We start from the raw sequence: 27,532 nt of genomic DNA, 5'->3' as shown, positions 1-27,532 counted from the left end.
TAAGGCGTAATTAGAATAACAGAGAACTCGCGGTAGGCCCTCTGCGTCAATAACTATTTATAATTTCGATTTCCTTTACAATCTACACCTACATGTACCTACAGTCAAGGTTTAAGATTATCGAAACTACTAATTCAGCGTAAAATTACTAAATGCAGTCACCATTTAAATTTAGTAGCTAAGCGGGCAAGGTATTCAAAATTATGTGCACACATTTGTTCTCAGTAGAGGTGTGTTTAATTAGTACATTATGATATAACTGTGCTACGTTGGACATTACACAACGAGGCGATATTGTGCGCTGGAAGCGAGCGCGTCATAAGAAAGCCGAAGTGTGTAATGACCAAAGCACAGGTGTTTCATACTATACGAGTATACGTTATTCAACAAATTTGCGAGGAATAAATCAAAACTTATATTATAACAAATATTAAAATATAATTTTAATTGACTGAACAGTTAGTAGGTAAATGTATAATAAAAAAGTGTCAATTGGATTAGGTACCATAAATTACTGCACAAGTTTGATAATTATAATGAAATAAACACACGGGACTATATAGAAGCCTTATAGCGGTTCAACATAAGATCCACACGTTACAAGCGTGTTGAAGTGTGTTGAAATAGTATATTACGTACCTAGGGCAGTAAAGTAAGAAATGTCTAAGATCGCACGTAATTGTTGGCCGAGGCGAAGCCGAGGTAGACAAACATGTGATCTAGGCTTTCTTATTTAGGTACTGCCCGAGGTTTGTATACAATTTTTCTGTTCGACGGAGCCGGGAAGCGGCAACTTCGTTTATCGTAGCGTGCCGAAAGTTGACGCTTTCCGCACGGAGAACGGAAAAACATTTTGAAAACTAGGTCTGCTTAGCTATTTCTGCAGTGCACACTGTAAGCTGCAAATTTATTGCCATAATATTAAGGTCGTGTACACATTTTTTTGGTGCATGGGTCGCATCGACATCTGAGACCTGGACTTTACCTGTGTTACTTCGTTATCTACAATATACTTAGGTTATTTATAAAATTGTAAATATTCTAGAATAAAGTATTGACTTAACTACATATTTGTTTATTTATCTTTCTAATAAGTAATATAAATAAGCCTCCATAAATATTATTACTTGAACCTAGGTACTGTTTCAAAACAATTATGAGAAAACAAGATAAGTTATTAAGCATGTTTGTTCGGAATCGGAATTCGGAAATATGCTTGTTCGGACTCGGACTACGTTAGTAATTTAGTCGAGTAGCGAGTATTTTCTACAACAGATCTTGTTGATCGATACTCGATTGTTTTTTTATTTATTTATTTATATTTAAATGTTATTGCACATAATACAAATAATATGTACAAATGGCGGACTTAATGCCTAAAGGCATATATTGTCCACCAGTCAACCATGGGGATAAATAGAGATGTAATAAAAATGGATGTGAATGGAATGGATGTACCTACTTACTTAATTTTTTTTGTGTCATCACGCACCACACTAGTTGTGTGCATGCTCAGTTGGGCATATGCTTCGGCAGAGGGGAAATAGTGCGAATTACGACTCCCTTCTTAGTTGTTGCCCGAAGGTGTAAGACTTTAATGTTATCTTTAGAGGTTATCAATTTCTTGAGAAAACCACAAATTTATTATCACATGTTTATTTATAACAATATATAAAACTACGCACTTATACAATTACGTATCAGACATAACAATACGATGACACAACCCATTCATTGGGACTTAAAAATATTCGTTCTTTGGAAGACATTTTAGGAATCGATCTATACTATCATATATATGTATTTTTATTATGATAGTCGTATTATCTTTCAATAAATAAGTATTACAAATAAATGGCACTATATCAAAAAATTTCATATGCGAACAAATATTAATTGGGCCAGACTGTATAGACCAAACAATATTCAGACTAATTAGTAAACGATACATCACATACAATACTGTTTTCGGGACGATTGGCCAGAGGGGCTACCACGTTCGACGTGTTGCATCCCCGTCACACTCACGGACAAATTTACAAGTGTGATACACACAACACACGCAACACGTCGAACGTGATTCGCGGTAGGCCCTCGGGAAGGTATTAACCACTGGCAAAACTATATCCAACTTAACTAACTACAAGAACTCAAGAAGCAAAAACTTAAGCTTAACTTACTATCGGAGGCATACCCCCTGTTATGCAAAAACTTAAGCTTAACTTACTATCGGAAGCATACCCCCTGTTATGCAAAAATTTAAGCTTATCTTACTATCGGAGGCATGCCCCCTGTTATGCAAAAACTTAAGCTTAACTTACTGTCGGAGGCATACCCCCTGTTATGCAAAAATTTAAGCTTATCTTACTATCGGAGGCATACCCCCTGTTATGCAAAAACTTAAGCTTAACTTACTGTCGGAGGCATACCCCCTGTTATGCAAAAACTTAAGCTTAACTTACTATCGGAGGCATACCCCCTGTTATGCTTAAATTTTACATGTCTCAATTAGGTAATTTATGTTTTATAAATAAAATACATGTCATAATGACAGATTAAGACAATTAAACAGGTAATTGAGTCATTGTAGCGCGTTTATGAATAACGCCATTTTTAAGCCTTAAGCCTTTATTTAGCAGGGACCATTGTGAGCTACGCTCAATCCGGGATTCCTGTTACTTGAGCATCCCAGTACACAATGGTTAGCATACGTTTTTCCATCAGACCCGCACACAGGCATATAATTCCTGAAGCATACACAGCTTTTCTTAGGCGGCTCTTGTAAATCTTCCACTACTTTAACCGTGAAATCCTCGCAGGGGCCGTCTGCTTTTTTATCCAAAGGCTTGCTCTGCGCCGCGCATTTCAATAAACACATATTGCTGTATGTGACTCCATCGGTTCCACAGACTGGCTCGAAGTTCCTAGTGCAAGTGCAAGTGGGTTTACCTTGTTCGGCTTTAGTTTCACAAGGGCCGTCGTGTAGCTTAATCAACACTGGGTTTCTAGCTCTTTCGCAGCCGAGAGCGCATTTGTTAGGGTAGGTTGTCCCGTCGATGCCGCAGACGGGTTTGTACTCGAATGTGCAGATGCAGGTGGGTTCTGCTTGGCAGGGGCCTCCGTGGGTGAGCTTGAGGTCCTGTTTGGTCTGGGCTGTGCACTCGAGCATGCAACTGTTGGGGTAGGTCTCGCCATCGGAGCCGCAGACGGGTGTGTAGTCGCGCGTGCAGACGCAGGGCGGGAGAGCTGCGGAGCTGCAGATGTAGGAGGCGATGAGGAGGATTCCTGGTGACAAGTAGAGATAGGTTAGTTGTGGTAAATATTTCGAGTTCGTTTGAATGGTCATTTTCAGTACGTATCTAACAAATTACTTTATATTCTAGACGCTGCTGCAATGCTTGTGTGATGGGGTGAAGACAAGTGATCTCGACTCCTTCAAACAAGATTTATAAATCAATAATTTTATTGTATTTTCAACCCTAACTGTCCTAACTGACTATTAATTAATTATTAATATTTTTTCCGAAATCCAAATGGTTAACGAAGTTGACTTTTTTGACAGTGTTACCAAGATACAGTAGTGTAAGTAGGGTGATGTAGGCATTTAATATTTATTCCCAGAACAAAGTTATCGGTTTCCGAAGTCGCCGTAGTTAAAGGACATTATAGGTAATTAAAGTGAGTGACAGGTACTCAGTCAGTCAGATTGTTATTGCAGCAATTAAGTTCATTAAACGATAAGGATGCCTTCAGATTTTCCTGTCCATTACCCATCTACAGTAATGGCAAATAATGGTGCAGATAGGGATTGCAATCCAGCAGTGTTTTGAATCCAGCTGGATTTTTGCTGGATCGGTATCAATCCAGCTGGATCCAGCGCGGATCCAGCAGATTACCGATTTTACAAAAAAAAACACATGGTGCAATTTTACATGTTTTTTTTTTATTAAATTGAAATAAACCAAACAAAGGGAGGATAATAGGGCGTAATTTAAACTTAAAACTCTTTTCTTAAGGTAATTTCTTGCGAAAGTTTATTTCTTTTGAGATCTCTGAAAGTGAGAGCTCGTAATTTATTTGTAACTGTTGCTGGTGCTGCCGGACAGCAGCACTCCAGCCCTCATATATTTTTTTAAAGTAGGTAATTCCATAGTTTTTAATCACCATCCTCGTCCATTTTAACGTTTATATTAAATGTTTTTTTGTATACGTACACAAAACTTATACCTTAAGGTGGTTCGCTTTTCATACAAAATTCAATCAAATCTCATTAAGTAACTACACAGTATTAGTACACAAATATTTCCGCATTTATCTTCTTTCGAATATTCGTTTGCGCGAAATTAACAGGAAAACAATGTTTCATACAGAAATCATGCAAAAATCATAGTTAACTTTTCATCAATTTTACGTATGTGTGTGTCACAAATGTCGTGTACAGATACATTTGCGACGTTGCCATACCATTTCCGACGTTGCCGGGCTGACCACGGCTCGAATTTGGAGTGCCGTCATGTTTAGTGCAATTTTGTTGACACTGATATTTGACAGGTAGTTAATTGACCTAAGCGAGAAGTTCGTCAGCTTAGCTAAGAACTATCATGGCGTGTTATGCAAACAGTCGCTTTTTTGCTTGCAAACGGAAGATTCCCGGTTCGATCCCCAGTCATTGTATGCTGGAACATAACTTTTTGTATTTTTGTTACACCTACATTTCGTATTGTTCTTTTATTTTTATTTAATTTTTCTTATTATCATAAATCGATTATTAAGTATAGGCTACACGTATTCTTTAATTTTTACAAAGATAATTAGAAATTATACTCTTCCTAATCTCTCTGATTTTTACAATCAGGACATCCTCACTGCAATAAAAACCGGGCAAGTGCGAGTCGGACTCGCGCACGAAGGGTTCCGTGCCATAATGCAAAAAAAATACAAAAAAAAGCAAAAAAAAACGGTCACCCATCCAAGTACTGACCACTCCCGACGTTGCTTAACTTTGGTCAAAAATCACGTTTGTTGTATCACGGGAGCCCCATTCAAATCTTTATTTTATTCTGTTTTTAGTATTTGTTGTTATAGCGGCAACAGAAATACATCATCTGTGAAAATTTCAACTGTCTAGCTATTACGGTTCGTGAGATACAGCCTGGTGACAGACAGACGGACGGACGGACGGCCGGACAGCGAAGTCTTAGTAATAGGGTCCCGTTTTACCCTTTGGGTACGAAACCCTAAAAAGAAGTGTATAAAATTTCCTGTGGCCTTTTGGCCGCCGGACCTAGTCCGCAAAGACGCTCACTCACACGCCAGAGTAAATTTTAAGTAAACAACTAATAAAAAGTTTAGGGATTGCAAATTGTGATATCGATATTTACAATTTATGGTAAAAATCTTCTCAATTTGGCTTTGTTCTTAACCAACTTTAATTTATTTCGAGAATGCCAAAAATTAACATATTTTTTACACACGACAATGTTAAAAATAAAGGTCTTTATCATTAAAAACAACCACTAAACAATATCGATTCATGACGTAATATCACCGCACTAGGCTCTACGAGAAGTCTTGTATACATGACAACGGCGCGCATGGACTGCCCGCAGTGCAGACCGACAAGGACCGTTTCCGCGCGGATTAAGTAATAATAGGCTCTAGGTCAACGGCGTAAGCGCTTGTCGTTACGTAAACTTTATAAGCGTTAGGTTAGAGCCGCGCATCGTGTGTCGATAATATTTGGCATTGGGGAAAATGACACGTGGGTTGAATTGTCAATGAGTGAAGAACAATAATATTGGAAAAGGGTGGGGATCAGAAATGTTCGGGAATGCATGTTTCACATTTGACATGTTCCTTAGAAGAGCTTGTCAGTTCCCGTATTCCACCCTCCCTACCATAATAATTTTTCGTCCATTTCAAATACATAGGTAACATTCTCATAGTTAGGCGACACTGACTAGTCCGAGCGTCCGCCTGTAGGTACCATTCTTGTGCGAAACGGTCACTGCAGGGTATCACTCCCCACTATACTGCAAAACGTAATTCAAGACCAAAAAAAGTACGACAATGTTACCATTGCAATAATTTGTTTGTAAAATAGTAAATTCCTTTTGATAAATAATCACGCTCAGATAATTTATTCCTTAGTAATTTTACTCCTACTATTAAAGTACTTTTATTTATTTATTTGTACATAAATACAAGACGCGCTAGTAAAAAGTGGCAACATTTCTTACTTTTTTTGGTCTTGAATTACGTTTTGCAGTACACACTATCATCTCAAAATGAATCATTTGTTCTGCAAATAGACCACAAGGACAGATTTACTTGTCTGACTCTACTATGGACAGCCGAACAAGTTCCCTGAACTCCGGAGTTATGCCTGTCTCTCTCTCGTTTAACGTATTCTAGTTACTAGTAATCACCAATTGGCATTTAACAGGTGTTCAAATGCTTAAATAAAACCAGATTGGCCACTTAATATTTAATTTGAATATTCTCTAGAGGCACCGGATATTCGGTTACTATCCGGTATCCGGCCTATCCAGCCAGTATTTTAATATCCGGCCGGATACCGGATAGTGCCCTATTATCCGGCCGGATACCGGATAGTACCATTGCTTGATTTCGGAGTAAACAAATTGGATTTAAGAAACAGTCACGGTCATAATCGTACTTGTTTATTATTTTAAAACAATTTAGAGATTCCACTGACTTCGAACTCATTTCGAACCTAGAAATGTGTCCGCGCGAACGTTCACTTAGAAACAGGTCAAAACTGCAGAATGCGCACCTAAAAAACCGAAATGTAGGTGCAGCTCCGCTGGCTGAATATTCGGCGGCCGGATACCAGATATTCGGCCGATGGTCAGGCCGAATATCCGGTATCCGGCCAAACAACTATCCGTTGCACCTCGAATATTCTCATATCGAGTTAACATTCCCATCCCTAGCTGTCTTGTATACAAGACAACGGCGACGAGGAACATGAAAAACGTTGAAAACTGGAGCAAATTTTTTTGATTGCCTTATTATAAAAGAATGGATTTATTTATCTGCTTTGAATGCAATTATTTTAAAAATCAAAGACCTAAAACATTAACACGAGTGTAAAAAATACTACAATTGATGTTTTTTCACATTTACCGAGCGGTTGAATTTGTGTCTTGTATACAAGACAGCGGCGCCAGTGTATCGTTCTATCGTTGTCTTGTATACATGCCAACGGCGGTCAAAGGGTTAAAAATAATGGATTTTGTCTATAAATGAAAAACACAATTATTACTATAGTTTGTTTTTTTTAGCATTAGAAATAAGGTAAACAATCTTGACGTGTCTTTTAATTGAAAAACACATTTTAAAAATAAGTTACGGCAAATATGTAACAATTATAAATCTAATACGATCATTTATATTCTTCTGCTTTCATAAGTAATCGTTTTTGATTTTGAAAAACCTGATAACACTGAATATGTGGGGGAAGCGCTGCTGGCCTAGCGGAAAGCAATTCGGAGGTCGCGGGTTCTAACCCCGGCTGGTACCAATGATTTTTCGAACTTTTGTACGAAATAGCATTTGATACCTACCTATTTATACACCGATACCTATTTTTCGGTGAAAGAAAACAATGTGAGGAAACCGGACTAATCCAAATAAGTTTACTCTCTGGGTTGGAAGGTCAGGGCAGTCGCTTTCGTAAAAACTAGTGCGCATGCCAATTCTGGGATTAGTTGCCAAGCGGAGATTGAATATCTGGGAGACCGACCAAAGCTTACAAAACATAAAAACTCAAAAATGCGCGTTTTCTCATAGACCTAGCTAAGAGATCAAACCCCTTATAGCAAATTTCATCGAAATCGTTAGAGCCGTTTCTGATACCATCCAAATATATAAATAAATAATTATATATCTAATAATTGCTCGTTTAAAGGTAAGATGAGACACAAAGGAGAAACAAAAAGAAATTACCTACTCGCACCAGTCTTGAACCCCAATCCTCTTGCACGTATTTCCACGAACATACCGTTACGCTATTGCAACATACTTACGTTGTGTGAAATTGTCTACTACAAGGATCACGGAAACACTGTTTGCATGTGTGAGTAATAGTAGGAAAAAGCGTGACAGCAACACTCCGTCAAATTAAAAAGGTGGTTTTTGCACAATGAAGTATTCAATGTTTTATTTAATAGTTCAATATTTACTTAAAGAGTGCGCGAAACATACTTTTAAGTATACAAATACCAAGACCATTTCACAAAAAAATAAAATCTGAAATTTTGCAGAAGTGGTGCCATCTAGCGAGAGTTAAGTTTTGAGTAACCTAGGCGAACCACCTTAAACGAAAGTTCACATGCGGTTGAATAATCTAGAAACACTAACGATAGCTAGAATAGATAGGAGAAAGAAAGTAACTGACTGCAAAAAAACCTGGGAGCGATAGCTTGCACTCCGTGGTCCATAACGGTCAAGCAGATGGCATAACATTCTCACGCCGATAAGGACCCGACCAAAATATTATATTAGACAAAACAAAAAAATAAAATAAATAGGTAATAAACACATTAAAAATTTTTTGGCTAGCGGCGTATTGCATAACAATACGAAGGTAATGTCAATAACACAAAGTGTAGATGGCGCGTAACTGTAAACTATAAGAAAACATCTACGAGTATATACCCGGGACGAGTATATTTATCTATAAGCAAATTTACCTACACTAGTAGATTTGGGATGGGCTAAGCGTTGGAACGCTTAAACCAACGGTTTTTATATGTTTTTGTAAAGTTAAGTGTGTAGTTTTTTGATGTTTTTTTATCGCGGATCCGCGGCGCTGGATCCAGCGCTGCCTGCTGGATCCAGCGGACCGAAAAAAGCGCTGGATCCAGCTGGATTGCTGGATGCTGGATCCAGCAATTGCAATCCCTAGGTGCAGACAACGCAAGGATAATCGGCAGGATGTTCCGATTTTTAGTGTTCCGTACAAAACTTTGTTCACGGAACACTTACGGGATCACTTCGGTCGTTTTAAATAAATAGTTACACAACTATGCCTTGACTGTTAAATATTGACTGACTTTAAGAATCATTATGATATTGCTATTTCCTCGAATGCTATTTTCTACACAATGCCGACAGCCCGACAAAGATAAGGGTTCAATCGATCGGCAAATGAAGTGCCGTTTTGTACCGAAAATCGCATGCGATTTATTTCAAGGCTATATAGTCCGTTTTTTTTAGCATTAGAAAGAAATCCACAGAAGTAAGCGTACAGTTTTTATCAAGCTCTTTAATTGTTAATAATTATTGAATTATCTAATGTAGCACGGTCAATACATATAATTTACTTCAAATTATTACCGCTAAAAGTGCCTTATTTGGAACCACAAGCTTACTTCTGCGAAGTTCTTTCTATTGCTAAAAAAAACGAACTATAGAGCCCTTTAGTGTGTATTTTTATTTTTAATCCCCGACGCAAAAAAGCAGTGTTATAATATACCTAAGTTTGACCGCGTGTGCGATTTGGATGAGGTTTTTTTTTATTTGAATGCAGTAGGTTTTTTAACGGTGGTTCTTAATAAAAATCGAATTATCTGGTGCGTTGGTGTTTTTATTTTTTTATTTTATCATAAAGTTATAGGTGAGGGTTGAGTATTAAGTATCAAACATTTTAATATGGGTCAACACGATTAAGTAAAAATCAGGCAAAAATTTATTTGTGTATTATACAGTAGGTAGGTCAAGACGGACTTGATTTCTCGTCACATGTCGTAAATTTCTCCATAATTTTGCAATACACGGAATATACGCGCAAAAAACAAGCAAGCATGCAGTAATGAAACTCTGCTATCGGTTGGTTACCAGTTGGTTACCCTTGACATTATATGTTGATATCTGCAATGTCTGCATGTCTGATCTGGGAGATAAATCTATCTACATATTATGTTATTGTACCCCGCTTTTTAAACCTACGTGCGTGCGTACTACTTACATATTTTAAAATTCTAAGCGCCACTTAGGCCCACTTGCACCATCCCACTAACCCGGGGTTATGCAGTTAAACCGTTTACTCAGTGTCAAATTGTACAGGTAACCATGGTAACTCCAGGTTTAACTGGTTAATCCCGGGTTAGTGGAATGGTGCAATTGGGCCTTACACCATCATACTAACCCGAGGTTAACCAATTAAACCTGGAGCTACAATGGTTACCAGTACAATTTGGCACTGAGTTAACGGTTTAACGGGTTAACCCGGGGTTAGTTAGATGGTGCAAGTGGCGCTATGCGACAGACTTTAATGCAGCTAAAATCGATCAAAAGATATAAGTACCTGTATAACCTATGAAAGTAATAAATACACTGATTACCTATAACTTGCATAATTTTATGATACGCGACTTGTATATTTTTAATATACAAAATAAACTTTTAAAAGTCTTATGTACCCTAATCTACCTTTTAAAACGGCAATGAATTATCGCGAAGTTATAACAGTTTTTTAACTAACTTACCAAACTTATACATCTTGCTGTCGATATTAACAGTTTCAACCCAATCAAACTATGATCGCACTATGACGGTCTGTTGTGGAATGACGCCCGCCGCCAGCGCAGACCATATATATCACAATCAGTTTCGCGCGTGGTTCCCCGGTGCGTCATCAGTCAACATGACATTCTGTGAAGCTGTTTTTGACCTAAAGCTCTGAAATGTCTGGGAAACACTGTTGTGCTCTTGTTTACATCACGTTTGCACTGTTACTTTTAAAGCTGTTACATCATTTTGTGACGACGCTCAATGCGAAAACACATGCCATGTGACATGAGTATTTACCTTTCTAGCTTTCTAGGCTGTGTATCTACATCTTTAAAGACTTCAAAGCATTTCACCTAGCCTAGGCAAACCATTATACCTAGGACAATAAAGTGTTTAATCTTCATAGCAATCGGACATTTATGAGTTTTATGACGTTAGGGTGCAGTATTGGTGCAGTAGCCTTACCACGACTGCCTTAGCAGTGTCAAACTGACATATTAGCTAACGTCTGCTTAACTTTCTATACATCTAGCTCGCACTAAATGCTAATGCAAAAGATAGTTTGTACACACAAACCCGAAACTATCTTGGCAACTCCCTTTGCTAGTGACTTTCGCCTGTAGGTACTACAGAAAGCTCTGCAGCTGATTGTACATATTTAGGCGACATTAGCATAGGTTTCGGTTGTCGAATCGTTTATTATAAAACGGCCCCGAGCCCTGATCTGTTTGCTTAGTTACTTAGGGCCAGTTGCACCAACCACATTTGACAGACTGGTCAGCCGGCGCGCCCCGGCACTTTACTATGAAACTTTCCATACATCAAAATTTAGCGAACTCTTTAACGATACGAATAGTTTGGTGCAACCGACCCTTATTCATGACACTGAAAATAATGTTAAGTATTTGTTGTGATTTTCCTTTAAGTAACCGAACGTGACGTAACTGATATATTTTGAGTTCACTGGAAAGGCCTGAAACGGCGATCATGAGTGGCACCGCAAGTTTATATAATTAGGTCAAAGTCTACGTCTTACTAGACTTGTTATTTATGTACGATTACGCTCTACAGGCGTCACCGATTATTTCACGCCATTTTCGTACATAGGTAATTATTGCAGGACAGAGCCTAGCCAAGATGACAATCCTACATCGACAAACGCCATACGAAAAGTAAATAAGATGACAATCGTTGATAGAATAGGTACCTACGCCAAACGCCAATATCGAAACTTGAATAATGTCAGGGGTGTGAAACTCCTGACTTCGGTCAAACTCGGCTTCGCTCGGCTCAGCATTGCTCCGAGCAATTATTAGGGTTGGCACCACTTGACTTCCTTTTGCGTGCACGACCACAGATAAGATAATCACTTGATTTTTGACAACCCTAAATAGCCGAAAGGGATAGTGCCATATATTAGAAAGGGACAGCATGATTCGACCCTGAACCGCTGTCAAACTTCGGTTTTGTAGGAAGTTTCCTTTCTGTACGGTAGTACTATTAATTATTCTGTGATAATGTATGGAAATAGTCATGTGACCTTTCGTAGCATTTCATCCCGATACGTTGTTTTCTGTTCGTTTGTCGTTGTACGATGACAATTGTCGTCTTGGCTAGGCTCTACGGGTTGTCTGTTGACTGACTGACTGCTTGACTGAATTTCAAGGAAAAATCAAAATACATTTATCACTTGATCAATTATAATGTGCATATATGCATACCATACCTAATACAACCTTTTATAGATAGGTAGGTAAATATCTGGCAGATATTCTGAATCTGGCAATGCACACCGTGGGGAAACGTGATATAGGGCGGTGCAGACTCTGCATGGAGGCAGAGGAGACGCCCTTGCACATGCATCCTCACAGAGTGCCCTTGCCTAATGCGTACTCGTGACCTAATCTTGGGCGGACACATATTGCGCCCGGAGGAGGTAAAGTCTCTCGAGACCAAAAGGATCCTGCATCTGTTTGAAGTTGCAGGGTTGGATTGAGAGTTGTAGTAGGTGGCGATCACAATAGATCAGGAATGGTGATACATGTTAAGCTTTGGAGCCTTATATAGCCCCTAATAAAGAAGAAGAAGAAGAAATATCTGTGAGACCGAGCTTTGCACGGAAAGACATATAAAAACTCAAAAATGCGCGTTTTCCCAGAGATAATTTGAGATAAAACCTACTGTACCATTAGTAACTACTCGTATTCAACATAATTGTACGCGTACAGCTGGCACAGCGTTAAGCTGTTCACACAATTTATTAAAATTGTGGTGGGTTTTTTAAACAATTTCAGACTATTTTATAAGAATGGGTACGTAAATTGCGACAATTACGATGGTCAAATTTTAAAATTGCTTTATACCTACTTGAATTATGGCGGCTATTATAAAATTGTTTCTACATCTATGTGTGTGTTCCTGAATCTAATTATGTATGATTTAAGGAACCTGAATTGTTTTATTTAAAAAAAAACACATTTAACCGATTTGCAAGACCGGAGTGATCCTATAAGTGTTCCGAGAACAAAAGTTTTGTGCGTAACACTAAAAAAGCAACAAGAGAGAATTACTTATTACAATATTACCTAAGCTTTATTTTGAGGTAGGTAAACAATGTTCAGCTGCCCACTTCAGAACCTCTCTCTCTCTGCACATAAGGAAAATAATTAAGTGACTAGTCCTGCTAAGGTATTGATATTGACAGACATGCTTACATCGAACTGATAAGGCGTGGTTGTCACGATTATTGCGTAACTCCGCATTGTCAAGGGTCTGAGGACCTATTACCACGTACGGCGAAGCTCGCAAATTGCGGGAATCTTTCTCTGTCACTCTAATTACGCCTTAATTGGAGTAAGTATAAGAGATGGATGCCCTCAATTTCCGAACTTCGATTTTCGCGGTTATAGCCGTGCCTGACTATTAACCCTTTAACCCGCCAGTGGCGTCCAACGTCACGCCTATCGTGCGTGGCGCGCATTGGAGCCATGGAGGTGACTTAGATTGTTGTATTAAACGGCGGTCAAAGGATTAAAGAAGCTTCACAGGGATCCCTTTGCTTGACATAGTTATTGAAAGTCATAATGTAATGATTGTCAGATTCAGATTATCATTAGTCATAATTCTGAAACCGTTAACTTTTCAGGAATTTCGTAGGATTATCCTATCCTATGGATAGGTTAGGTTAGGTTTGATTTATGGCAATCCTGAAAACAATGAAATCATATCGCGATAGACTCGGTCAGAACCTTATGAAACTACCTTATAGGTACAGAATATAAATGAGGAAAAAATGAAAACAAATATCGAGGAGTAAACCGTTGAGCAATAAACTAAAGAAAAACACACTTAAATTAAGTACCTATTTGTATTTGTCTTGTTGTAGTGATACAATAAGTAAGTTTTTTTTATTTGTGTCGAGTAGGTAGGTCGAGTAGGTACCTCGACACAAAAAAAAATTTACCTACTGGACCATAGATCACATCAGTTTTGGGTCGGTTAATTTTCAAGCTTATAATAAAGTCCAATTAAACGATCATCCTAAGTAGGTACATGATTTCATATTTGGCCCTCACGGCCTAAAACATTAAAAAAGTGTAAACTGAAAACCCATTATTCAATCCCGACACGCAGACACGACGATTGACATCGCCAAACGATGCAACACGACACCTCACCGGAACCGGCCACTTATTTTAATTATTTGTGAAAAGGGACATTTAAAATCGCGTATTTTACCTGTTGCTTTTATTTTTGTCTTTACATAAATATTTATAAAACAAGTCTACCTTCAGGAATGACTCATGATTCCGACGTAAAGTAAATTTTCCTTTTTGTGTGCCCTTCTAGGGATTCTTCAACTGACGCGCGATGACGTTCAAGTTAACCTTATGACGTTTTTTTTTTTCTGGCACTTTTTAGCTTATTATTTATAATATTTGGGAGACCGAGCCATCCAAAACATAATAACTGCGCGTTTTGCCAGAGATAAGACCTAGTTAGATCGATTTATCGCCCCCGAAAACCCCCATATAGCAAATTTCATCGAAATCGTTAGAGCTGTTTCCGAGATCCTCGAAATATATACATAAATAAACAAGAATTGCTCATTTAAAGGTATTAGATTAAAAATGCGTAAGAAGGAGGCCATTACTCGGAATGAAATGTACCGCTGACAGAGATGGCGCTGATTTTGCAGTAGAATCGACGCATTTGGAGCAAAAATTGTAATCGGTGTTTTAATTACATCGAGGTAGAGCAACAGAGAAACAACTTAATTCATTGAATTTACCTGTAATATAATGTACATACCTACCTAAGTAGGTACCTACAGTAATTGTAATCTAAAGAAGTACAACAGTGTTAACTTAACCATTATCTCATTTGTTATATCTGCATTATTCCAGTAAAACCGGTCCTTGCTAACCACTACGGCAAGCACACAGTTTGTTATTTTATTTTACAGCAAATATAAGTTCTATAAATATTTGTTTTCAAAGATAAGTATACTCATTGGTTATTAGTTTAGGTCGCTCGAGATACTATGAAGTATGGACTTTGATTTAACATGATCGTGTTAACTATAGCACATTACCTAGAAATAGGTGTCCCTGATAGATCAAGGGACCAAAAGTTTCTGCCTCCCTATACTTTGTCTTGACAGCTAAAACTTAAGTAATTGATTTAAACTAAGTAATTAAATCGATCAGTATAGTTTCCGAGATTCATAACAACGAATATTTACGTACCTACTCGATCTCGAAGGTCGATTTATTAGTTCAACAACCGAGCATGACAAACCTACTTCCTCGTTCCTAACCCATCACCCGTCATCAACACATAGGTTATTTCCCGGTTTCCTCGCCAGTACCAGGTAGTACCACCATGGGTACTCCCCTGACTTATAACTATATTAGTCTACTATTCACAATTATATTGCATTTTGATTTATAATATAAAATCCGCTCCATACAGCTAAGCCTTCAATCAGTCCGTAGCTGGTCATAATGTCGGTATCGTCTTGGGTCGTCCCATTCGTTTTTCGTCAAGTTCTTAAATTAGTCCTATTCTGCTTTCGTCATTCATTCTACATTAGTTCCAATCGTCGGTGGCTTTCAATGTAGAATGAGTGACGAAAGCAGAATAGGACTAATTTAAGAACTTGACGAAAAACGAATGGGACGACCCAAGACGATACCATAATGTCATCAATAAGTTAAACTCCAGCCCCAGTTAAACTGTAGACCTATAGTAGTTAAGCTTAGGCCTAAGACCTTGTAAGTTTTACTTACGTAAGTAGGGACAGAGCTATTTTGTTAAAATGAGATACCTAATGATGGGCAACTATTCAATATTCATTTCTCATCCTGTAGGATAGCTGTGTCCCTACTTACGTACCTAAGTAAAACTTAGGTACAAGGGTAGATATGAGTATTTAGCTAGGCCTTACATACGATACGAGTATAGGCGCATCCATGCGCGATGGTTATGCCACAAAAACAATAGTTAATGTATGCGAATCGTAACGGAAGAGCCGAACAGAACATTGTTGTTTTATCAATTAATACGACGTATTCGTACCATTGTTAAGAAACCGATTACATTTGAGGTGTATAAAGGTAGTGCAAGTTTGAGGGAGGCCAGACTTGGTAATTGTAAAATGAAGTTAATATTGGGTAAGTGAAAATTTTAATTCAGTGTCTGAAGTCTTGCTTGCAATTGAGTGCGCTTTTAATCTTGTATAAAATAATGAAATGTCTAACAAAAATCTAACAAGCTCGCGAGGTTCCTAAATAATAATTATATGTAACAGTCGGCTGAGGCCGCCTGAACGTAGGCAACAGCTTTGCCTTACCAGACCCAAACAGGAGGGGCAAACCAAGGTAGCGGTGGCGTAATGCAATCGCCAAAGATTTAAGCGCCTGTGGGTTGGCAGAAACCGATGTCCAGGATTGAGCGAAGTCGAAGGAGAAAAGCTACGCTATAGCGTTTGTCCTTTGACGGGGCCCGCTTTCCTGCTTTTCTCCTTCCATTTCGCTTTATCCTGGACATCGGTTTCCGCTAACCCACAGGCCTATAGGAGGATGATGATGATGATGGAACCGTTAGCCAAAGGTCGAAATAAAATAATCGAAAATATTTTCTGAACAAAGGTAAAGGGCCCCTGTTTCGGCAGGTTAAGGCTCTTGAGAGTGAGTTGAGAGTTTGTATCTTTTTTTTTAATATTACTAAGCATATTAATACCTTGAAAGCTTTGAATAAGTTATATTAGATCTTTGTTAATAATTTAATGTTTAAATTGTAGGGTTTTAGTTGAAACTTTTTTTTTATATGAATTTTTCGTGAACCTCTTATTTGGCTCCCATTTCGTGCTACAAATTTAGGTCAGCTCCTAAGTTCGTGAATTCGTGTCCCCTGTTTCGGTATAAAGTTTTCTTAGAGTCTTCTTCTTCCTCGCGTTATCCCGGCATTTCGCCACGGCTTATGAGAGCCTGGGGTCCGCTTGACAACTAATCCCATGATTTGACGTAGGCCCTAGTTTTTACGAAAGCGACTGCCATCTGACCTTCCAACCCAGAGGGTAAACTAGGCTTTATTGGGATTAGTCCGGTTTCATCACGATGTTTTCCTTCACCGAAAAGCGACTGGTAAATATCAAATGATATTTCGTACATAAGTTCCGAAAAAACTCATTGGTACGGGCCGGGGTTAGAACCCGCGACCTCCAGATTGGAAGTCGCACGCTCTCACCGCTAGGCCACCAGCGCTTCCATAAAGTTTTCTTAGAGTAATTGGTGATAATTTGCTGATAATCATTTTAAATTTTTAACGGTTTTACCTACTTACGAATAATTGTAAGGTCAAATTAAAAATAATATTTAAAAAAATTAAATTGAGAGCTAGCTTAAAGTTTTTTGTACTCGTCGACTTTAATGGTTGAATTAAGACTTTGGAAACCATATGGGTACCTACTTTAATACTTGATTTAAAGCCAAACTATACAAATAAAAAATATTTTTTTTTATAAAAAATATATATATATATATATATATATATACATATATATATATTTCCAAAAAATAATTTATTATCTTACGTTAAATATTACACAAATTAAATCAAATAAATTGAATAATAAATAAAACTGTGCTAGTAGCTAATATGAGAATATACGTGGAATATACCTTAAAATTTTTAACTCGGGGTCACATTCAAACTCGTTTTATGAGAATTCTAGTGAAAAAAACATATACCGAATTTCGCTCATACGAAACTTCATGAAATACATTAATTATTTCCTAATTATTTTTTTTTATTATAATCGTTGTTATATTTAAAAACAAGCACTCAAAATGTAACTAGACAATCCTTGATTCGTTAGTGGCACGAAATAGGAGACACACGACAAATAAAATGACCGCTATTTCGTGAGTCGATTTAATGCAATTTTAAGTTATTTCTATGCATATATTCAATCTTTTATCTTATCAAATCAATTACTAAGGAACCCACGGAAACACTCCCAAAAACTTTTATTCGAATGGGTTTAGCATTTCCTTCCTATAAGCTTAACAAGTGAGAGCGCGCACCTTACGCTTAAAAAAAGTGCACTCATACAACACAGCTGTTCGCGGCCGTCTGACGGTTTCGACCGTCGTGTTACTCTCAGTTTAATCACTAAAATATTGGTTATTATTTTATTGAAGAGATTAAATAATACAGATTTTTTTCATATGTATAATTTGAATAAAAAGTATTTGAATTCCTTATTATTTGCGCCAGAAACTAAACTAACGAAATAACGTACTATCACGAACTTGGGGCCGTTTACCTAACTTCTTCGTCCCTTTATGTACAGTCACATGCAATGTTTTGTTTGGTTCCACAGTGTTCTCGCTTCTCACGGTGTTGGTATCAGCATACGAAGACATCCCTCCCCCCTCCACCCCCTCCTGCCCCTGCGGCAGGATCTACATGCCCCTCTGCGCCTCCAACGGAGTGACGTACAATAATATGTGCGAGTTTGAGTGCGCGCAGCGGAATTTGGCAAATACTGGGGTGCAAATTGGAGTGATAAGGCAGGGACGATGCGAAGAGCCAAGTGGTTATTATGATGTGTAGACCCTGTTATAAATAGGTAAGGGCTTTTAGTAACAATTAACGCACCAGCGAAGGTTTTGGTTTGAGGACAGCACGGACGATTTGAAATCATTGTGAGGGTTCACATATGTATTCCATGTATGAAACACTTCTTCTCCGACGTTTCTAAGACGTCTTTGTCTTCATGGGCCAAGAGAAAAACTGGCTAAAGTTGAACTTGATTATATTTTTTTCGAGATGCTTTCACATTAGGGCCCCCCACATCTGGCGTCTTTCGAGCGTCGGCGTCTGTCGACGTCGGTCCAGCGCTATGGGAAATGACGTCGCTGCGCAGTTGCGTCGACGCTGCGTCGACGTTGCGACGACGTCGGCCATAGAATTGTAGACGCCGACGCTCGAAAGACGCCAGATGTGGGGAAGCCCTTAATAGTAGGTTGGATTTTGCCGTAAGTGCATTATTCAGCCCCATGGTCCCATCTGACTTTAATTGCACCTGATTCTTTATTTATTGCCTTAGACCAGCGGTCGGAAACCTGCGGCCCGCGGGCCGCATGCAGCTCGTGAACCTGTCACTTGCGGCCCGAGTGCCACCTTGGCTATTTTGTATGTAGTAGTGACAAACGACAATGTCTTATAAAGTCATAAATATTAACAAAGTACGGCCCGCGTCACCTCCGTTAACTACTGCGTGGCCCTTGGCTGCTAAAAGGTTGCCGACCGCTGCCTTAGACCCTTAGGCTTTGGAATGGACGCAAGCGCCGCCGGTCGGTCTCGTTCGTCAAGTCCGCGGCCTTATGGTGTGTCCTGTGTCTAGATTTGCCGAACGTACCTAGTCTGCGATAGGCCTGCTCGCGAGTATAGGCATTCATGTAGGCCCTAGTGCAGCACGGGTGCTATTACACCTTTAAAATACCTTACCAACTAACCATTTCTTTTCCAGTACTCCTCTGCCTGTCACTGAAAACGTGCCTCTGCCAATGGACGGGCTTCGCCGAGAACGAATGTCTATGCACAACGCAGTACGACCCCGTCTGCGGCTCGGACATGCGCCGATATTACAACATATGCACGTACGAGTGCCGGCTCGAGTACATTAGGCGGCACGGGCAGCCGATGATCGACAAGATTGATTGCAAATGGCTGCCGCCACCTTCTCCCATACATTAACACATTCACTGCCCCCAACGCACATGTGCGTTCACTGTCATACAAGTTTGTTCCTAGGCCACGCCCCCTGGCAGTGAATGCGTTAACCCTTTAGTCCGTAGCGGCAACTTACTTACCATCATCCTACTTATAACAAAAACGCATCTCCACTGTAAGAATTACGGTTCGAAATCGAATGACTCGAAAGGAATGTAAAATGGTTATAGTTGAGTCAAGAGGCGTATTGACAAATTAAGTTTTGTCACTAAAATAGTTCGAAAAGATGGCATACCTTCGGCCTATACTCGAGTAGATGGCGACCCTTGTTGATATTTAGCAAATTTAACACATATCAGTGAAAGAATTAAGGATCAAAGTCCAATGGCGCTCTAAAAGTTTTAATCATCTGTCGAAAGATGGCAGTAAAACTCGTGTGACTAGATAATTTACTATGACACTCTATATATACTTACACTATATTCTCTCATCCAGCAAATCAAGTTTTTTTAAGTTTTACCCAATAAAGATTGTTAATCAAAGTTGTGGGTCTCATCGTTGTTCAATTCAATTGCCATTTTGAATAGATTTATTTTACTTTACTATATTATTTCTTTTATTTTACTTTTTCATTGACGATAGTATTTTTCATACAAAATCGGTACATATGGTAACACATGTCATCTGAATACAATTTTGCGTGATTTTGCGTTTTAAGGTTATAAACTGTATGGAGATTTGTCACCATACCCATGTTGTTTGAAAAGTACTATAATATTAGAATTTGTCAATTACCTAGTTATTTGACATTATAAAATTAGGCAAATAGACTTGATGTACATTAATACACTTTAGGAAGAAGAAATTTATTGTTTGTAATCTAAAAGTATAAATTGAAACATAAAGATTGTAAATTAACATTTATTTGTATAAAAATAAATAATATTTCATTTATTATGCCATTATGGAAAATAAAATAAATAATTTTCTAATATCTGTTAACACTCTCACTGATGGAAATACATTTCACCATACCTACACTATTTGCTGCAGCAAATGTGTTAAAAGTACCTACCTATATAATCCATATACCTAACCAAAGATCAGTATGATTATGACTACTGGTTAGTGGTAAACTAATAAATAAGTTAGTAAAATAGCAACTATTCACAACATGTGAGTAAAACTTTTCATTTTGTCTTTTTAAATACCCTACCTACCCTTATTTTTAATTGAATGAAGTCTAATTATTATATCCTCCTAAAGCCCAATGTCCTACCTATAGTTATTAAGTGCAATGAAATTTAAATCATATTCAATTGGAACAGAGTCGCATTTGTTTTGTTTCGTTCATTTTTTCAAACAACACCAAAATCAACTCTATTCCCTGCACTAAAGGTTCAAATTTCAGTGGCAAATTATGGATTTTTGATTTGTATGACTGGGCCTTAGGAGGATAGAATTAACCATACTAAGGGTTACTTGCATCATTCTACTTACCTGGGGCTAACCTGTTAAAACTGGAGTTACCATGGTTGCCAGTACAATTTGACACTGGGTTAAAGGTTTAACCGGTTAACCTCGGGTTAATGGGATGGTGCAAGTGGCCCTAATAGTCCACATAACCATTGCTAACACAAAACATGAGCATTTCTTGTATTTTATAGTATAGAATATTATACAGATGTAGTGCTAGTGCATAATTGTTTTCCATCATAGTTTCTTGGAAATATTCATATTTCTCATGCTTGTTGAGTCAATGTCAGTAGTTTTTGTACCAATACTTGTTGAGACTAACTGAAATAGCAAGACATGTTAGTAGGTTTCTGTGAAAATACGATGGAAAATATTTATGCACTACATCTGTAAACAAAGTTTTTGTTACTGGCTATTCATTAGTCATTAACTATCTATATCCTGTACTTAGACCCCAAAAAACATTGAAAACTATTCTCTGACCTCAAAACACTGTAGATTCCTGGCGGTTCTGAATCTGACGCCATAATTATTTCAGGATACTAATTTAAATACTAGGCCAAAATGATGCTCATAACACTTGTTGAGTTTGTCTGTATGGCAGTAAATTATAGTTTAGAATTCATAAGCTCCTCCAGTTCAAACTTCTTCCTAGAAAAGCCTCCTTTAAACTCATTTTCAGGCAATAAACAGTTCAGGAACATGTGTGTTATGGCCCCGGTGATGCCCCATATCTTGTGCCGCCCGTACAGGAACATAGGCAGCTGCATTCCCTTCCACACCCAGTGAGCATGGTTGCTCGAATCACAAAACGCCTGCATGGGCACTAAGAAAACCTCTTCCACTTCATCTGGGTTTTCACGCAATTTATTTATGTCGAAATTTCTTATCTCTCCTACTATTGGATTAATGGCTAAGTTCTTATTTCGACCTTGAACTCGTGGCATTGAGCCCCAAATGTACACACTGTCGCGAGGAATACCGATTTCTTCTTCAGTTTCTCTTAAAGCTGTATCAATATTAGTCTCGTTCGCGTCCGCCTTGCCTCCTGGGAAGGACACTTGTCCGCTGTGATTTTTTAAGTTTGAGGATCGAAGCGTGTACAGTAGGCATACCTGGCCCTCGTGCACGCATAAGGGCACCAGCACCGACGCACTTTCACTAGCTTTTTCATCATTCACGACTAGCGAAGGCAGTTCTTTTAACTTCGATACACAGCGTTGACGAGTCGCGGCTGATAATAAGGTTTGAGGTGAAAGCGACATGATCAACGACTTGAGCATTACTTGTACAACACATAATATTGTTATTATGAACTCATATTTCGCAGTCCAAAGTCTAAACATACAAAATTGAGCAGATTTAATATATCAAGAAACTGGATTGCAATGGAAACTGTCAATGTCAGTGTCACTAATGTCAAAATATTCGCTCAAAGCTATTTAAGTTTTCCAATCTGACGCTAGAAACAATATTTTATTGCAATAAAAACGCTGAGTTTGCAGTCTGTAGAGTAGTAGCACAGAATAAATAATAGTACTACCGTACAGAAAGGAAGCTTCCTACAAAACCGAAGTTTGACAGCGGTTCAGGGTCGAATCATACTATCCCCTTCTAATATATGGCACTATCCCTTTCGGCTATTTAGGGTTGTCAAAATTTAAGTGATTATCTTATCTGTGGTCGTGCACGCAAAAGGAAGTAAAGTGGTGCCAACCCTAAAAATTGCTCGGAGCAATGCTGAGCCGAGCGGAGCCGAGTTAGGCCGAAGTCAGGAGCTTCGCACCCCTGGTAGTAGTCAGCTGATATCTGTCAAACAGACATATGTTATCAGCTTCTGACTTCAAGTTGATTGATATCATAATCTATTCCGAATTCAATTTACCAAATTTTTGTGGCCTTTAATTTAATTTTCTGGGAATAAGTGAATCAATACATAATAATTTACAAAACATGTCTGCTAAGGCGGCTTTTTCTATACAGACTTTATTTTCGACAGCATCTCGCGATAGATGTATAGCGAATATGATGAAATTTCCCATTCCTCGAAGACAGGGCAAAGAGCCTACTGCGTCAGCGGCCGTTCTTATGCTTCTGTGCGACGTTGACAACACTCCGTCATTGTTGTACACTGTGCGGGCGGACAACCTGAGGAGCCATAGCGGACAAGTTTCGTTTCCTGGTGGAAAAAAGGATAAAAACGAGACGCCGGTACAAACTGCCTTCCGTGAGACTGAAGAAGAAATAGGCCTGTCACGGACAAAGATAGAACTGTGGGGACAGGGACCGTCCGTGCCGGGGCGCAACAACCAGATCATGATAACCCCTGTGGTCGGGACTGTAAAGCGCTTAGAAGAAAAAGATCTAGACATTAACAGGGAGGAGGTTGCCGAGATCTTTACATTACCAATAGAATCCCTTTGTAAGAAACAGAATCAACTCTACACTCAGTTCAATAATGGCTTCATATTGCCTGTGTTTACTGTAGATCATTATAGAATATGGGGAGTCACAGCCGTCCTCACCCATATGTTCCTTAGCTCTCTATTTACTAAAGATGTTTATAAAAATGAGTGGATGAAACAGAAAGTAGAGTTAAAGTGAATCTGAGTTTTCTAGGAGAAACAATAAATTAATTAAATACTCACATATACTGAAATATTTATTAAAGTATGAAAGCTACTACATATCACATGGCATTGCAGCACTTAGTTGTATAACTTACAATTTTATGCTAACACTGAGCAAGGCACAAGAAGCATTGAAGATTATCACAATAATTGGAATTGATAAAAATATCAAATGATTACAAAAGGGAACAGAAAAGGAAAATATAAAATAAAATGAAACGCAAATGAAAAAAATAATATTTATCCAGATTTATTCCTTAACACTTAAATTATAATCTAGAATTAATATTTTATACATTGTCCAGACATGGTGATGGTCTCTCGCCCTTGTGTCACTGTGTACTATGTTTATATGTATTTTATTATCTGCAATCTACTTTTTCTACGGTCCTTTTTTATTAAAACTATTATAACAATTTGATTTGAAGAATGTTTAGTTGAATGAATGTCTTATTAAATAATACAGTTGTTATCATATTGACCATATTATCTCAAAATTATGAGAATGAAATTGCAAATTAACTTGCCAAAGGTAACATCAATTGCAGGCAAGAGTGTTCACATATTTATTTATACATAAAATGAAAATTTTTAAAGAATAAACAGGCAGAGGTATTGAAACGAAATGTTATTGTTTCTCTCTAACCTAACTACACTACTAGTCCAAAAAAGAACCAACAAAATACTGTATAACCAATCTTACATAAATAATGAATATAATACAAAAATTATGTCAGAATGCTTATTCGTTGTGTTTGAACACTATGAATGCTAATAAACTAGATAGTTGGGTATAAATGTAGGAGCTAGTCCTGTATCAGCCATGACTTGCTCACACATTTATATTAACCGAAAACACTGATTGAAATTTGGGTACTTTCGGCACCTCTGCCGATTAATCTACCAATCATGTTTGATACACAATACTGGGCGTTCCCAACAAGTTAAACCAAGTACTAATGGCCACAATTGCTTAACATCGAACCGATCAACTAGAGAAGCTAGCTCCTCATAAGCCGCGTAACAACCCAAACGGCAACACATATCCAAAACTATGTTTTGATTGCACCATTATCATAAAAATTCACATACTCAATTATTACCAACATAGCAACACTAAAAATTAAAAATGCTCTAATTCCAAATTTGTATAAAAATATATTACGTTTCTGACGGGCGTAGGCGGGCGGTGGAGCTCGGGGCTCCTTGTACACGCGTACATACATATGGAGTAGGCTACTTACCGTGCTGGCAGTCTACAACAAGCACGGCTGGTTAGACAAGTACGGTATGACGAGCACGCATGTCTCTTAGATAAATATAAAATTGTAACCTTTATTTGGTATTTAAGTACGTTTAAAAAACAACTCTCGTAAGACGAATATATTAACCGGGTCACTCACGTTTTTAACTCGAGTCATTTTCGACTTAAACCCGTGAGTGACCCAACATCATAACATAATTCCTGCCTCATCCCATTTACTTGGGGGTCGGCACTTATTATCCTTGCCTTATTTCTTAAAACGTGAGTGACTCGGTTGAATTTATCTATTACGCGAAGACATGTTTTTGTCGCAAATGTTGTTGACAAATGAAAAGGAGAGATGTATCATTTTATGTTGATGTCATACCGTACACGTAAACTCTTGCTGGGTGTGCGCGGCTACCGGCCAGCGTTCCTTACGATTTACTAATAACGGTGGAGTGGTGGGGCGTGTGGCGCGCGCTACTGCTCGTGGTGGGCGGAGTTCACGTCCACGGGGATGGACGTCGTGAATGTGGGCGTCTCGAGTTCTTCGTGTTTCTTCATTTTCAGCGCCTGGAGGGAAATTATATTTGAATATACTTAGCTCATATTTCTTATGTGTGAATCAGGGTGCAGCTTAGGTTACTAGACTAATACGGGTGCTATTCTTACAATATTTATCAATGGAAACTAGTACATACTTGGGCTTAACTATCCAGATATAGTGATTCAATTGAAATGAAAATAACTGTTTCTGTCTCTCATCCAAGGAATGTTTTCTAAAGTATTTTTAATAACATCGGAGTAACGATGTTGTATGAGTAATAACGTGACACTACGTAACGTGATAATTTGCTTTTAATTATAATATGGTATGTGAAACAAAAACAATGTATGTATATCTAATATTTAAAAAATAATACTTTATCAATAACAATAAATATCATCACGATAAAATAAATAGATAATCAGATATATAACATGGGTATGACATATCATATAATCTACATATAAACTTTATCTCTTGGGGATTTTTTTAGCCAGTATGTATCAAATTATAATTAATTACCAACTATTACTTAAGTTACTAGACATAGGCGTTAAGTAAATAGACAAATAAACCACATAAACCCAAATAATAAAAATGTTAATATATTATAGTTTGTGTAATCAAATGGTTTGATGATATGATTATACCCAATTAGGCAATTAATAATGAGCAAACAACTCGGATGGAAAGCAAAAGGCAATACAGATATAGAGATGATTTTTATGATGTATTTATTTCAATTGGCCACAGAACAATGCGTTCAATTTGTAGGTGGGTAAATTGCCTAACATTGTAAGAATTTTGACCAAAATAAGAGATCATGTTTTTTATAAAACCTTTATAATTTTTTATATGGATTTACTCAATAGGCATACAACCAAAAAAAAAATCTAATCATAGACCCTAAAATCCACGCAAAAACATTTGTATAAACAACATTCTGAATATATTCCGTAACCATAGATTCTGATTTTAATTTCGGGTGGTGTGGGTCATATTGTATAAGCATGGTCAAGGAAATCTGCCAGAAACGATATTCTGGCAAATTAATATGTAAGAATTCAGATGTGTCTACAATAGAAGGCCCTAAGAGGCCTCCAGTTGCAACATTATTATTTCATGTATCTGCTAGGCCGTCTAAGCTAACTCTGCACCCACTTTGATAGAACAAAGTGTAGGAATGTCATAATAAATGCCACATTTTCATAGAAATTTCACATTTATATTGACACTTTCACACTGTTTTTGCAAAGGCTGTGTAGAGTTAAGAATTGTCCGACTGGATTCTTTTTTTGGATTTTTTTGGATGTGAGGTGTGTGAGATGGCAATGGCTGACGACACACAAGCTCACCACGTGGGGGTCGTCCCGCGGCCGACTGCGCGGCAGCGTGGGAGACAGCAGACCTTTAGTTGCTTGCTGCGACAACACGGATATTGTAAGCGGAAGAACCCTCGTTTTATAGAATCCCGTAGATAATGTTTCATTTCGCATAAGTTTGGTATTTTCCTATTTGTCCCCGCCCCTATCGACCGCCGCCATACATAAGGCGGGGACAAATGGGAACGATTTACTGAATATTGATTTGATTTGATGAATATTGAGCTAGATATGAATGCACCTATTCCCATGTATGCCCGGCGTGGGAATAAGTACTTACACCATAAATTTCATTTTACAAAAAATACGCTAACGTAGTAGACATGCGCGAAACAGTGCTTCGAAAAGTGATGTTATATCACATCACTTTTCCGAACACGTAATGGTACACTGAGATATCACATCACTCATCACTCGAAACATGACCCGAACGTGAAACAGCGCTCGGGCGCGCGCGAGACGGCCACAT

At 38.1% G+C, this 27,532-nt stretch overlaps 4 protein-coding genes across 5 annotated transcripts in view; 1 reads left to right on the top strand and 3 right to left on the bottom strand.

Moving 5' to 3' along the window:
* Positions 1 to 1,640: 1,640 nt before the first annotated feature.
* LOC134672570 (serine protease inhibitor dipetalogastin-like) lies at positions 1,641 to 10,593 on the bottom strand. Its single transcript, XM_063530513.1, has 2 exons — positions 10,515 to 10,593; positions 1,641 to 3,285 (listed from the first exon to the last, which is right to left on the bottom strand). The coding sequence occupies exons 1-2, from the start codon at positions 10,525 to 10,527 to the stop codon at positions 2,633 to 2,635; spliced, it is 666 nt and encodes a 221-aa protein (XP_063386583.1). The 5' UTR covers positions 10,528 to 10,593; the 3' UTR covers positions 1,641 to 2,632.
* A 9,217-nt stretch (positions 10,594 to 19,810) lies between these two features.
* Positions 19,811 to 22,634, bottom strand: LOC134672602 (mitochondrial coenzyme A diphosphatase NUDT8-like). Its single transcript, XM_063530555.1, has one exon. The coding sequence runs from the start codon at positions 22,602 to 22,604 to the stop codon at positions 21,867 to 21,869; it is 738 nt and encodes a 245-aa protein (XP_063386625.1). The 5' UTR covers positions 22,605 to 22,634; the 3' UTR covers positions 19,811 to 21,866.
* Positions 22,635 to 23,144: 510 nt separating this feature from the next.
* LOC134672606 (mitochondrial coenzyme A diphosphatase NUDT8) lies at positions 23,145 to 24,578 on the top strand. Its single transcript, XM_063530560.1, has one exon. The coding sequence runs from the start codon at positions 23,212 to 23,214 to the stop codon at positions 23,860 to 23,862; it is 651 nt and encodes a 216-aa protein (XP_063386630.1). The 5' UTR covers positions 23,145 to 23,211; the 3' UTR covers positions 23,863 to 24,578.
* The window catches only part of LOC134672599 (chloride intracellular channel Clic), an 82,865-nt gene continuing 79,450 nt past the window's right edge, over positions 24,118 to 27,532 (bottom strand). Inside the window, exons 7-8 of one of the 2 annotated variants that reach the window (XM_063530551.1) lie at positions 27,037 to 27,102; positions 24,118 to 25,707 (exon numbers count right to left, since the gene is read on the bottom strand). In XM_063530551.1, the coding sequence (XP_063386621.1) occupies positions 25,615 to 25,707; positions 27,037 to 27,102 (159 nt within the window). In that variant the 3' untranslated portion in view covers positions 24,118 to 25,614. The remainder of the gene's footprint in view (positions 25,708 to 27,036; positions 27,103 to 27,532) is intronic. The other variant, XM_063530552.1, reaches the window with a different exon arrangement.

Source organism: Cydia fagiglandana, chromosome 17, assembly GCF_963556715.1.
Source record: "Cydia fagiglandana chromosome 17, ilCydFagi1.1, whole genome shotgun sequence".
Lineage (NCBI taxonomy): Eukaryota > Metazoa > Arthropoda > Insecta > Lepidoptera > Tortricidae > Cydia > Cydia fagiglandana.
Note: the sequence above shows the minus strand (reverse complement) of the source record. Positions and strands in the feature narration are given on the sequence as shown.

Coding starts and splice junctions, on each gene's coding strand:
- LOC134672602 (XM_063530555.1), bottom strand. CDS start 22,604: ATGTTTAGACTTTGGACTGCGAAATATGAGTTCATAATAACAATATTA.
- LOC134672606 (XM_063530560.1), top strand. CDS start 23,212: ATGTCTGCTAAGGCGGCTTTTTCTATACAGACTTTATTTTCGACAGCA.